The sequence below is a fragment of the Cyprinus carpio genome, chromosome B18 (genome assembly GCF_018340385.1).
Source record: "Cyprinus carpio isolate SPL01 chromosome B18, ASM1834038v1, whole genome shotgun sequence".
Taxonomy (NCBI): domain Eukaryota; kingdom Metazoa; phylum Chordata; class Actinopteri; order Cypriniformes; family Cyprinidae; genus Cyprinus; species Cyprinus carpio.
The window spans coordinates 12,321,951-12,335,597 of NC_056614.1; the positions used below are offsets into that span (position 1 = coordinate 12,321,951).

Consider the following 13,647-nt stretch of genomic DNA (forward strand, 5'->3'; position numbering starts at 1 on the left):
TCAAAAGGATGAGTGACAGACAAGGACAACCACAAATAACAAGGACTGGCGCAAGATGCTGTGGATACACACTAAAGAAAGACACAGGCTCGTGATGGCTGACATCTTCATTAACTACATGAGGTTTCAGAGGAAATCATGACTGATGGATGGCAGGACGAACTGAACCACTTCTAAATGCTTGTGAACAAGGACACATGTCATGAAAAAGTGGACTTAAACAGTAAACCGTTGTCAGGGAATGAAAACTGGTGTTGTTCAGTTCGGTTTCATAAAGACACGCACAAACACTATGCTTCAAAATTTAAGGGTCAGTTTTTTATTATCATTATTGAATGTTGCTCACCAAGGCTGTATTTATTGGTAAAATAATAATAATGAAGTTTTACTTTAAAACTTATATTTTATTCCATTTTAAACTAACTATTAATGTGATGGCAAAGCTGAAGTTTTAGAAGCCATTTCTCCAGGCTTTAGTATCACTTGATCTTTCATAAATCATTCTTATATGGCGATTTGGCACTCAATAGTTAATGATGGTTCTTACTGCCAATGTTGAAAAGTTTTTCCTGCTTAATATTTTTGTAGAAACATGATGCATTGTTTCATGATTCATCATTGGAAATCTATTGTAAAATTATAAATGTCTTTCAGCACTTTCAATACATCTTTTCTGAGTAAAATGCTTGACTTGTTCACTTTATATCATTTAAAGAAGTCTCTTCTGCTCACCAAGGCTGCATTTATTTGATCCAAAATACCGCAAAAGCATTAATACTGTGAAATATTTTTACTATTTAAAATAACTTTTCTAAATATATTTTAAAATGTAATTTAATCCTGCGTTTTCAAATCAGATTATAGTCTTTATCATCACTTTTGATCAATTTAAAGCATCTATGCTAAAAAGTATTAACTTCTATAGTCCAAAAAAACAAGCAGAAGGCAACATGAAAAACATTGTGATTTAATAAAAACATCAAAGCTCCAGGTATAATGTCTGGGGACCAGACTCTGGGTGCAATGCTTTTACATATTTGGAATTAAAAAAACAAACAAAAAAAAAAAAAAAACCCTGCATACTTACAAACTCACCAAAGCCGACCATCTCAGAAGAGGAAATAAAAGTTAAAAGATGAAGTGGGGGGAGGGTACACCTTTCCATTCACTCCTTACCTTGCATCATGCAGTACAAATCTAAAGGGCACAGCTAGGCATGTCCCATCAAATAAGAATTCACATTTCAACTCTGGACTTTTTCTTTTGAAAGGTGTGCATGTAATCTATTCATCCTAAATTAAACAGCCTGAACTGTCCCAAGGGGTCAGTGGTTTCTAAATGCAGGCCTGTGTATAACTGCCATTTTTCATAGAAGCTGCATATACATGAACGTTATTTCTTTGCAAACGAGATTTTCATTGCATTGCTCTGTGTGATCTTAAAGCCTTGCAAAGCTTCTCTGGCTGCACCCGCCTGCACCTCATTATCAAACTCCACAAAGGCGATGTCATGACGACCCGGGACAAGACGGACTTCTTTGAATCCGGGAAACCTATGAGAAGAAAGTGGCATTGCAATTAGCAAAAGATGATCAAATACTTGAAAACGGAATTTCACCAGCACTCCACTGAACAAGATTCAAAAGCGACAGTTTCTGAACAAAGCAACCAAACACTCACTGGTTGAACAGCATAGACAGCATGAGCTCGTTCGTCTCCTCCGGGAGATTGGTGAGAAACAGGATATGGTTGGGAGGGTTTTCTGACACCTACAGACAAAGTGTTATTAATCAAAGAGTCGGCAAATGAAAATATACAGTAGAAACCGTTTTGGAGGGCTGAAATCATTGACTAAAACATTGATGTTTAATTAGTGCTCCTCCAACGACATTTAGACTGTGTCAGTGTCCATTTCAAACACAAAGTGGATAAACTACAACATGTAAACATGCCAGCTGTGTAGATGCTAGGGATAGATTGACAGTTTTGTCATTTTTAAAACAAATGACAAAATACTGTGAACAAAACTTCACTAAACATTCCTTATAGCACACTGACCAGCCAATAACTGCAATTAGCATTGACATTCTAATGTACAGTAATCTAAAAAAATATAATAATAATGTCACAAAATATATAGCTATAGCTGTATCTGCCTCAGTTCAAGTGGGAGCATGGAGCGCGAGTGAACCATTCAGTTTCTCCGATTTACTACTAGTTAAAGTGAGACAAACATGAAAACAAGTTATGACAGCAAAATACTGTAAGTTTAAATGTTTCAATCAAGTCACACATCATTAGGAAGTTGTATATGTATATATATATATACACAAATTTATCATTGTTAAATTTGATTAATTGATAACCAATTCAACCTAATTTTCTATACATCATTAATAGTAAAAGGTACATTCCAGTTGTATTACAAACCTGCTGTGGCATCTGGCCAGGCATTTGTCCTGGCATCATCTGACCTGGAGGCATAGCACCTGGAGGCATCTGCCCGGGTGCCATGCCAGGAGGAGGCATCATACCAGGCGGAGGCATGTAGGGAGGCTGACCGGGCATCGGCATCATGCGAGGGGCTTGGCTCATGGGTGGCATTCCCTGTAAATGACCAAACAAAAATAAAACAACAACAAATCAATAACAGCCTGAAGAGAGACAACAATGGAGTCAACAGCACACAAACTGCCAAATACTGTATATACGAACAGGTATGGCTGCAGGTACTCCGGCCATAGCAGCTGTGGCAGCAGAAGCCTTCTTCCCAGCACCTGCTTCAGGGGCTTTAGGCTTTCTCTTCTCTTTCTTACGGTCTCGCTCCACATATGTGCCCTTCATTTTTGCAATGATATCAGAGTCCTGCTTTGAATACTGAATACGCTGTGAATAGATTTTAAGAGCATTTTAATTCAGATCACAACATCTTAGCTTTAAAACAAAAACTTAAAAGTGTGTGTGTGTATAAATCTATCCATATTTCTTTCTCTCACACACACAAACACGTATCTTACCATAGGTTTATCATAAAATGGGAAGCCTTGCATAGAGCGGAGTGCACTTGAAGCACTGTTGATCTCCTTAAAGATCACAAAGGCCTGACCCCTCATTTTCAGTGTAGGAGAAACAAGGATGTCCAGAATTTGTCCAAACTGGGAGAATATAGCATACAACGACTTCTTCAGTTCTATCAAAAGAAAAGGAAAGGTTTGCAACATGAACAATTTAAAAAATCATTTTATATAAAAACAAACAAATACACAGACAAAACCATACCATCTTTTTTGATCTTTTCATTTAAGTTGTTGATGTAAATCGTGTGATTTAACCGCATCTCCTGGCTCGCCATGATTCTGGAATTAAAAACACATAACGTTATATTAAACTCTCTGCAGCCACCGAAAGGCCAACCCAACTCACCGGATCGTGCAGAACGAAATAAAGCTTAATCATTTTCTACACTTTCCCCAACTCTTTTTGATCATATGTTAGAAATAACCTGTTTTGTTAAAAAAAATCATCAAGAAGAATGAAAGACTTTTATTTTTACATTAAACAGCGCTATAATCCCGTGAATGACTGAAGGACCTCGTTGTTGAAAACGGAAGCTAACGTTAGCGACTTAGCTTGTCAATCAATTTAATCGAGAATTATTACAATATCACTAATCAAAGAAAACCCCACATTTTGATAAAATAAGCAAAAAATAAGTAGATGAACGGCATTAATGAAAAAGAAGAAAATTAGACACACTTACAATTATTAAACGAGCTTCTGCCAACCACACACTTGAATAAGAAGCAAGCCACAGAACACAAAAACGTGCGACTTCCGCCTAAAAACCCGCCTATATAAGAATTCTATTGGACTGGTCTCCCGGCGAACCTGCCGATTGGTTGTCTGTCCAGCACACCCTCCTGGCAAAACTCTTTCTCATTGGCTATTTTAGAGAAGAGCGGGCTGTTCTATGAACTGATTGGTGCGTAGGTCGTGTTACGCTGTTTTCTGTCCGGCTGTCACGTCGGTAAATAGGAAATATATATAATTTGCAGCTTCTAATTTTTAACAAACGATAGACAGTCCCCTAATTGGATTAATACAAATTTATCGCCATCGCCACATTTATAAAATATTATTATATTTGGTATTTTTGTATTTGTCCTCTCACGACCATGGGAGTATATGACCTTATTTGGTATTCCCTAAATAGAGAACACTACCCAGACTGCATATGCACGTCACAGACAATTACTAGTAGATAGTGAAGTAACTTAACTTCTTGGACGCGCTGATGTAGGTTCGTGTACTTCGCGAATGCTTGTATAATTAGTACACGTGCACTGCAGCATTGTTTTGGTGTGGTTTTATTAGACTCTACATTGTGAAGTCTGTGACACCATGTCATGTCAATCACAGTACTCTTAATCTTGTCTTGTTTTCGTTTACTTCTCTCATTTGCTTTCTACTTAGTGTGAAAGTGTGCTGGAGCAACATGTCTGTGGAGAATGTGGCAGCACCTCCTCCACCTCCACCTCCACCTCCATCACTGGCTCGCTCAGTGTCCAGCAAGAAGAAGCTTTACCAGGCTTTAGCAGAGGGAAGGGCCCCTGTAGAAGGGGACCATGAAGAGGCCAGGATTATTCTAGGACAGAGAGAAAGCAGGTGAGAACAAACCGCAGTTTTGTACACTGAAGACTTTTTTGTACAAGCTTGATCAGTCTTGATCATTTCTCAACATTTCTCCATGAAGTTTAGGAAGGATCTGCAGTGGTTGCTGTTCAATAAGTATGTGCCTTCACTTATTCAAGATGGTCCACAGTAAGTTTCCATTAAAATATGTAATTGTTAATGTTGATATTTTAGAGGTTTGATATGTGATTGTTGATATTTAGAAAGCAGGGTGGCTGATATATGCAGTTTACATACAGTACAGGTCAAAAGTTTGGAAACATTACTATTTTTAATGTTTTTGAAAGAAGTTTCTTCTGCTCATCAAGCCTGCATTTATTTGATCAAAAATACAGAAAAAATAGTAATATTGTGAAATATTATTACAACTTAAAATAATAGTTTTCTATTTGAATATACTTTAAAAAAATATTTTATTCCTGTGATGCAAAGCTGAATTTTCAGCATCATTACTCCAGCCTTCAGTGTCACATGCAGAGCTGGGTAGTAACGGATTACATGTAATCTGGATTACGTAATCAGATTCCAAAACTCAAGTACTTGTAATTAGAGTAAACTACTTTTTAAAATACTCGTAATCAGACTACAGTTACTTTTTTATGGATTACATGTTTACATTTAATTTACACAATGGTAATAAGTTGTTCACAATTCACTGATTCTCCTAAATTTCCTCTTTTTTTAATGTTTATATTTTTTCCTATTAAACATATATACGATCGTGATTCTTCAAGTTTTTCCGGCGGAGAGGGGGAGGGATGTCAGAATCGCGCTCAAAATAAATCAGTAACAAGATAATGGAAAATGGAGGGGAACACAGCCTTTAATATGTTCTTTAATATATTTTTTGTAATGTTGATTTTTCTTTATTATTACTACCTTATGCACGTCAAGTGTTTTGAGATGAAATATTTAACTTCGATATGGTCTTTAATATATATATATATATATATATATATATATATATATATATATATATATATATATATATATATATATAAATATATATCTATATAAGCAATGTTATTGTTGTGAGTTTCATGTTCTTTAATATTCATTTTTGTAATATTGTTTGTCTTTTCCTCATTGTTACTATGCACTTAAAATGTTTTGAGATGGATAGAATTTCATTGCTGTTTGAATTTAGTCAAAATTCATGTTTGCAATGTAGCCATTTTTTTTATGTTTTTCATTGATACATTCATATACACTTCTAGTGTTTTATTAGATTAAATATTTGACCTGGCAGTATTATTGCTGTGAATTTCATGTTTTTCAATATTGGTTTTTGTAATGTAGCTGTTTTCTAAATTTACTTAATTATAAGTAAATTCCTTTAAAATCATTAGATGTGATTTTGTTTTTATTCAGTGTTACTAGCAAACACTAACAGCAAGGTACATTAGTGTTAGTATTTTTTAAATATTAACTGTCCATACATTGCATTTGAAAAAGAAGCTATTGAGGCCCTTGTTGGTGAATTAAATATATTTTGTGGAATATATATATATTTTTTTTGTATATGTCAAAATAGTACAAGATTAGACTAATTCAATATATATGATATCAAATAAGGGTTAGCACTTAATGTAATCTAAATGTAATCCAAAGTAATCAGATTACGTTACCAAAAATGTGTAATCTAAGAGATTATATTACTGACTACAAATTTTGTCATGTAATCTGTAATCAGTAACTGATTACAATTCATAAGTAATCTACCCAGCTCTGGTCACATGTAACATCCAGTCTATCACATGATCATTTAGAAATCATTCTAATATTCTGATTTATTATGAGTGTTGAAAACAGTTCTGCTGTCTAATATATTTGATGAATAAAAGGTTAAAAAGAACTGCATTTATTCAAAATAAAAAAAATTCTAATAATATATATTCTAATAATATATTTTCTTTACTATCACTTTTTATCAATTTAACACATCCTTGCTGAATAAAAGTATTGATTTTATTTTAAAAAAAAGAAAGAAAAAAATTACTGACCCCAAATTACTGACCAGTAGTGTATATTGTTATTACAAAATATTTATATTTTAAAAACATAGCTTCTTTTTTTTTACTTTTTATTCATCAAAGTATCCTAAAAAAAAGTATCACATGTTCTGAAAAAAGTATCACATGTTCTGAAAAAATATTAAGCAGCAGAACTGTTTCCAACTTTGATAATGAATCATCATATTAGAATGATTTCTAAAGGATCATGTGATAATGATCCTAAAAATTCAGCTTTGCATCACAGAAATAAATGATAATTTAAAGTATAATAAATTTAAAAACAATTATTTTAAATTGTAATAATATATCACAATATTACATTTTTTTTCTGTATTTTTGATCAAATAAATGCAGGCTTGATGAGCAGAAGAAACTTCTTTCAAAAACATTAAAAATAGTAATGTTTCCAAACTTTTGACCTGTACTGTACACCGTAATCTGCAAATCTGAATAGTTTTTCTGAAATAAGAGAGACATACTATAACATTTATTTTAATTTATTAATTTGTATAGTTGTGTTATCAAAATAAGTGGGATGAAATTAATTTTGACCCCTCTTGTGGTAAGATATATATACTTAGCAACTTACTATTTAATCCTATTATAGTATTTTGCACAAATAAAGGAAATGTTAAAAAAAAAAAAAAAAAAAGAAGAAGTAAGCATTGTAACCAATAGTGTGCTCAAAAATATGGTAAGTCTGTACACACTAGGAATCATTTTCACAAATAAAGTCCTGGGTTATTATAGTTCACGAAGACAAAAATAAAAAATAATAAAAAAAAAACCTTTCAATCAAGGAACCAGTTTTCATTTTGATTTAGTTTATCTTGGTGTACTCAAATAAATTCTAAAACTGAAATAAAAATTAATAAAAAATATATAGACATTTTAAAAAAAGTAATACAAATGACAAAAACAACGAAATTTCAAAAACAACAAAAAAAGAAAATCTAAAAATAAAGAATAATTCAAAATATTAATTAAAAAATATTATTAATGTTTTTGTATTAAAAAATTATTTATTATGTGAAAAACTTAAAAAAGATCATTTAATGCTAATTTTACATTTCCCTGTACACATCAAATATGACAAATATTCTGACACTTATCGGCCAAATAGAAAAGCTTATCTGGACAGTACATGTTTTTCTGCCTGTGTAGCTGCATGTTTGCACTCTGTTAGGTGATATTTCTCTGCTCTTGTATGTAACTTCAGATGTGGTCTCGTGGCCTTATGGATGGCGACTCATCTTCTGCAGCCTCCGAAGACAGTGGTGCTGGAGACACTGGTCCAGATGGCAAAAGACAGCGGCTACACTGAACAAGGAGAAATGTTTTCTGGTACTTAGTAAATGTAACTGTCATATGTGGACTAAATGTAACTTAATGGAATTATGTTTTAACATGTTGATGAAACAGGAACTAGTGTTGGGTAATTGTCTGAAGAGTATCTGTGGCTTTTCACACTTTAAACAGAAGACTACTAAATGCTACAGTGTTTGTGTTTTTTCTGTTTTGAAATAGCATGTGACATGGCCGAGCTGGCGGAGGAAGTGTGTGGGTGCAGAGTTCAGAGGTTATCAGGAGGCATGATGGGAGAAAACACTGCTGTCATTCTGAAACACCTCGCTGGGGGGCAACCTGTTCTTATACCGTATCTTAATTACTTACATATTTGATTATTCATGTTGGTCCACAATATTGTTTTGCTCACTGTTTTCTAAAATCATTTTATTTTATGAATTTATTTATTTATGTTATCACTTGGCCCCTTTTTTTGTTTTGCATACTGTTTTTTGAATAAGTTTGTGTTTAATTTAATTTAATTTAATTTTTTATTATTTTATTAACGCTAGGCCACTTTTTTGATTTTTTAAAAAAACAATTATTTAATAGTATTATTTTACCTCTAGGCCTCTTTTTGTTTTTATCACTGTTCTCAAATTATTTTATTTTTTTTTAGTTTTTTGCATTTTATTTTTTATTTTTTTTTTTTTTTTTTATTTTGTTTTAAATTTTGATGGTACCAAATCTGGATGATTACATATTTATGTCTGTGTGTGTGTGTGTGTGTATATATATATATATATATATATATATATATGTATACATATATATGTATATATATTGTGTGTGTGTGTGTGTATATATATAATATATATATATATATATATATGTATATATATATATATATATATATATATATATATATATGTATATATATATATATATATATATGTATATTTTTATATATAAAGTGGTTGACCTCTCAATCTCAATCATTATATATAAAGTAAATATATTTCTAAAGGTGCTGTTGACATGAAATTTTCACCAGATGTTGGTAACAACCCAAGTACTCCATACATACAAAGAAAAAAAAACAATAAGTTCAGAAATTAAGCCTCTTCAGCAATAGAGCCTTGCATGATGAGCATGCATACAGGCCACGGCGGTTGAGTGCATTTCGTACTTATTATTTTCTTTGAAACAATTGTACATGCTAATTCCAGGTCTTTCTGAAGCTCTTCACAAGTGATTCTTGGCTCTTGAACAACTCTTCTGATAATTCTTTTCACTCCTCTGTCAGAAATCTTGCGAGGAGCACCTGGTCATGGTCGGTTTATGGTGAAATTATGTTCTTTCCACTTCCGGATTATGGCCCCAGCAGTGCTCACTGGAACATTCAGAAGTATAGAAATGCGTCTGTTACCAATGCCATCAGTATGTTTTGCAACAATAAGATTACGAAGGTCTTGAGAAATCTCTTTGCTTTTACCCATCATGAACTGTTTCTTGTGTGACACGTTGGTAATAAGGGGCAGGATTGCTTTCTAATTACTGATAGATTTCAGCTGGTGTCTTGGCTTTCCATGCCTTTTTGCTCTTCCCTTTCTTCATTTCTTCAATACTCTTTCCCTGTGTCCTTTTACTTTATTACACAGAACTTAATTGTTTTGCTTTGTACAGTATGTAAGGATTACTTGGATTGTTACCGACATTTGGTGAAAACTTCATGTCAACAGCACCTTTACATTTATGCATTTAGCAGACGCTTTTATCTAAAGCGACTTACAGTGCATTCAGGCTAACAGTTTTTTTTTTAACAGTATGTGTGTTGAACCCACAACCTTTTGCGCTGCTAACACAGTGCTCTACCACTGAGCCACAGGAACTTTTATTTTATTTAATAGAATCATTTTACCTCTAGGCCTCTTTTTGTTTTTAATCACTGTTCTGAAATTATTTTATTTATTTATTTATTTATTACCACTAGACCACTTTTTGTTTTGATCAAAGATTTATTTATATATATATATATATATATGCATACAAATTATGTCAGAAAACAGTGATCAAAAAATAAATTACGTTTATATATGTTTTATTTATTTTTATTATACCACCGAGTTATTTTTTATTTATTAATATATATATATATATATATATATATATATATATATATATATATATATATATATATATATATATATATATATATATTGTAAATTTTATTATTTTACCTCTATGCCTATATGAGGCCTATGCCGCTATGTTTTTTTTTTTTTATTACTGTTTTTTTTTTAGTGTATTTGTTTTGGTTTGGGGTGTTTGTATTTATTTAATTTTTTTTTTTTTTTTTTTGTGACAAGGCCACATCTCTGACCTCTAAATGGACAACTTTGTTTGCAATTGCAAACATAATCAAATACAACAAGATGCAAAGACACATATTCATAGTCATGTGCATATTTCACTGTTTAATGAATGGCATCTGTTCAAACAGATTGTAGTTGTGTTCCTGACAGCTCTGGCACAGATATGATGAGGATTTTAATCATGAGCCTTGTTTACGCAATGGCCACAAAGCCCACTGGGCAGTCATCTCAGGTGAGACTCAACATTTAAACTCAGCTGAAATTTATGTCACAAAGTTATATGACGAAACAGTACTTCAGTCTATTAATTTCTGTCTTTATCCAGGAGTATTATTAGGCTTAAAGCAGGGGTGTGTGGACAGCAGACACTTCCTCCCTGACCTCACACTTCCCTGGCTGCATCTCTCTCAGAACGAGTCTCCTGTCTCATGGCCGATCGATGACGTTAAAGAGGTGTTTGTTCTGGCTAAGCAGGGGAAGAGTCTACGCTACCAGCTGTGGAATTTTGAGTTGGTAACACAGAGCAACAGTCAACTCAAGGAGATGGACCCTCAGAGAGCCAGCGATGGAACGAGGTACGTGCTTCCTCCTGGTGGCGTACAGGACGGTCTAGCGGGACAAGTGCTGCTGCTCCACACTAACACACAGAAGAGCTGATCAAGAGCACCAAAGACCCTTCTGCAGGCCGGATGAGCTCTTTCAGAAGCTGGACGCACACTGTATTTTCAATCCTTGTCCACTAGGTGTCCTTATAGTTTGAGTGTTTCTAAAGGTGCTACGTGAAACATTCATGTATGCAGAAAAGGGTATTTATATTAGATATGATATTAGAATTTTACAACGAAGAATGGTTCCAGAGATGGATTCATATTTGTAGTTTGGGTACATTTCACAAGCAAGTGGTTTTAAAGAATAAACTGGTAGATTTTAGACATTTTGTGGTTTACATCATTCTCTTTTCTCAGTGTGGTGTCTGCTAGCTCTCAAGATTGTACAACATTAATGGTTAGATTTTGATGTTTTGCTGACCAGTATGAGGCAATCCTCTAGACTAATCAGAACATTCAGTTCGGTTCAGGACAAACAAACTGAATGGAGGATGTAAGTCAGATGTCATTTACTGATGACCCTCAGTAAGAGAACAAAGTGTTTGGCTGTTCTGATGTCATCCAGCGGTTTCAGAACCCTTCTGTTGTGCAACTTGAGGAAGAGCTGCTCTCTCCGCACAGGAAGTTATGACAGAGGAAAACATCACTTGGCAAGAATAGAACATTTACCGTAATAAAATGAGCAGTATCTTTGTAATCCAAATCATGTCCAGAATGTCCTCCTCACTCATGAGAATGTTCAGTTCCATATAGTGCGTTCATTTTAGGGTCAGTAAGATTTTTCGGTAACAACTTAGTATAGGGACTAACTCTCAGTATTAAAGGGATACTCCACCCCAGAATGAAAATTTTGTCATTAATCACTTACCCCCACGTGGTTCCAAACCCGTAAAAGATTCTTTCATCTTTGGAACACAGTTTAAGATATTTTGGATGAAAATATCTTGTGACTGTCCCATAGACTGCCAAGTAACTTACACTGTCAAGGTGCTGAACACAAACTGTGTACGCTATACTGTGTCAGCCGCGCTGCATGGATGCACTGTTTTTGTTCAAATCAAAGAGTAAATACATGTTGAAAACATATCCTTGTGTCCCAGCTGACACAGAAGAGTGTATGCAGTTTGCGTTCAGCAGATATTCTCCAAAATGTCGCTACGGTGATGCGGAGAGACACAGAGGAGCTATTTTTGTTTTCTTCGCATACAAAAAGTATTCTTGTCGCTTCATAACGTTATGGTTGAATCACTGATGGCAGATGGACTATTCTGACGATGTTTTTCATACTTTTCTGGACCTTGACAATGTATTTTACTTGGCAGTCAATGGGACAGTCACAAGCCTCCTGGTTTTCATCCAAAATATCTTAAAGCGGTCATATGATGTTGTTAAAAAGATCATTTTGTGTATTTGGTGTAATGAAATGTGTTTATGTGGTTTAAGGTTCAAAAAAACACATTATTTTCCACATACTGTACATTATTGTTTCTCCTCTAAGCCCCGCCTTTCTGAAACACTCATCGGTCTGAAAAGCGAGGTGTATGCTGATTGGACAGCTATCCAGTGGATTGTGATTGGCTGAATACCTCAAGTGCGTGACGGAAATGTTACGTCCCTTAACATACTGTGAAGGCCAAACAAAGCAGTTTCACTTTCACAGTGAAACACACCGCATCTCCATGACATGGGGGCGGCGGCAACAACAATACTACAACCAGAATCAAAGGTTACGCCTTCTTTCTTTGCGGGAACATTTGGGCGGCGTTATGCAAATCGTCCCACATAGTGACATAGAGATGTGGGGTGAGTTTAAACTAAGAGTTTTAGGAGGGCGTGGACGAGTCTCAACTTTTATAAAGAATATCTCTTTGGGTTTGAGACTTTAGTTGTTGCAACATTAGGGATCTTACCTATTCACGAACAGCTTGTAACACTCCAAAGAAAAAGGAAAACTTAAAATCACATCATATGACCCCTTTTAATTGTGTTCCGAAGACGAACAAAGCTTTTACGGGTTTGGAACGACATGGGGCTAAGTGATTAATGACAACATTTTCATTTTGGGGTGGAGTAACCCTTTAACTAGTTGCTTATTATCATGCCTATTATTAACATATGTGACCCTGGACCACAAAACCAGTCATAAGGGTCCATTTTTTGAAATTGAGATTTATACATCACCTGAAAGCTGAATAAATAAGCTTTCCATTGATGTATGGTTTGTTGTGATGGGATAGGATAGATAATCTGAGGGTACAAAAAAAAATCACCTTTAAAGTTGTCCAAATGAAGTTCTTAGCAATGCATATTACTAATCAAAAAGTATGGTTTGATATATTTACGGTAGGAAATTTACAAAATATCTTCATGGGACATGATCATAAAATCCTTATAATTTTTGGCACATAAGAAAAATCTATAATTTTGACCCATATAGTGTATTATTGGCTATTGCTACAAATATACCCGTGCTACTTAAAACTGGTTTTGGGGTCCTGGGTCACATGTTGGCTGTTTATTAGTGCTTATAAAGCACATATTCTGCATGACCATATTCTACATCCATAATCCTACCCAATACCTTAATAACTACCTTACTATTAATAAACAGCATATTAGGAGTTTATTGAGGCAAGTCATAGTTAATGTTTGTTAATGGTGAGAATTGGAC

At 34.0% G+C, this 13,647-nt stretch overlaps 2 protein-coding genes across 2 annotated transcripts; one reads left to right on the forward strand and one right to left on the reverse strand.

The window, feature by feature from the left end:
- Positions 1–951: 951 nt before the first annotated feature.
- Positions 952–3,878, reverse strand: snrpa (small nuclear ribonucleoprotein polypeptide A). The gene is made up of 7 exons (XM_019122110.2): positions 3,760–3,878; positions 3,279–3,355; positions 3,017–3,189; positions 2,715–2,885; positions 2,430–2,606; positions 1,680–1,768; positions 952–1,552 (listed from the first exon to the last, which is right to left on the reverse strand). Exons 2-7 carry the CDS (start codon positions 3,349–3,351, stop codon positions 1,393–1,395), a joined length of 843 nt encoding a protein of 280 aa, XP_018977655.2. The 5' UTR covers positions 3,352–3,355; positions 3,760–3,878; the 3' UTR covers positions 952–1,392.
- A 164-nt stretch (positions 3,879–4,042) lies between these two features.
- Positions 4,043–11,298, forward strand: cb18h19orf54 (chromosome B18 C19orf54 homolog). Its single transcript, XM_042743854.1, is given in 7 exon segments — positions 4,043–4,299; positions 4,473–4,680; positions 4,753–4,820; positions 7,926–8,050; positions 8,234–8,363; positions 10,530–10,600; positions 10,694–11,298. Coding segments are annotated over 6 exon segments (912 nt in total). The 5' UTR covers positions 4,043–4,299; positions 4,473–4,494; the 3' UTR covers positions 11,026–11,298.
- Positions 11,299–13,647: the final 2,349 nt, after the last annotated feature.

What these genes read in the sequence shown, in the direction of transcription:
- snrpa (XM_019122110.2), bottom strand. Translation starts at nt 3,351, where the DNA reads ATGGCGAGCCAGGAGATGCGGTTAAATCACACGATTTACATCAACAAC. An exon ending in CATTTTATGATAAACCTATG is followed by an intron (nt 2,886 to 3,016) that starts GTAAGATACGTG and finishes ATCTATTCACAG; the next exon opens with CGTATTCAGTATTCAAAGCA. An exon ending in CTGTCTATGCTGTTCAACCA is followed by an intron (nt 1,553 to 1,679) that starts GTGAGTGTTTGG and finishes TTCTTCTCATAG; the next exon opens with GTTTCCCGGATTCAAAGAAG.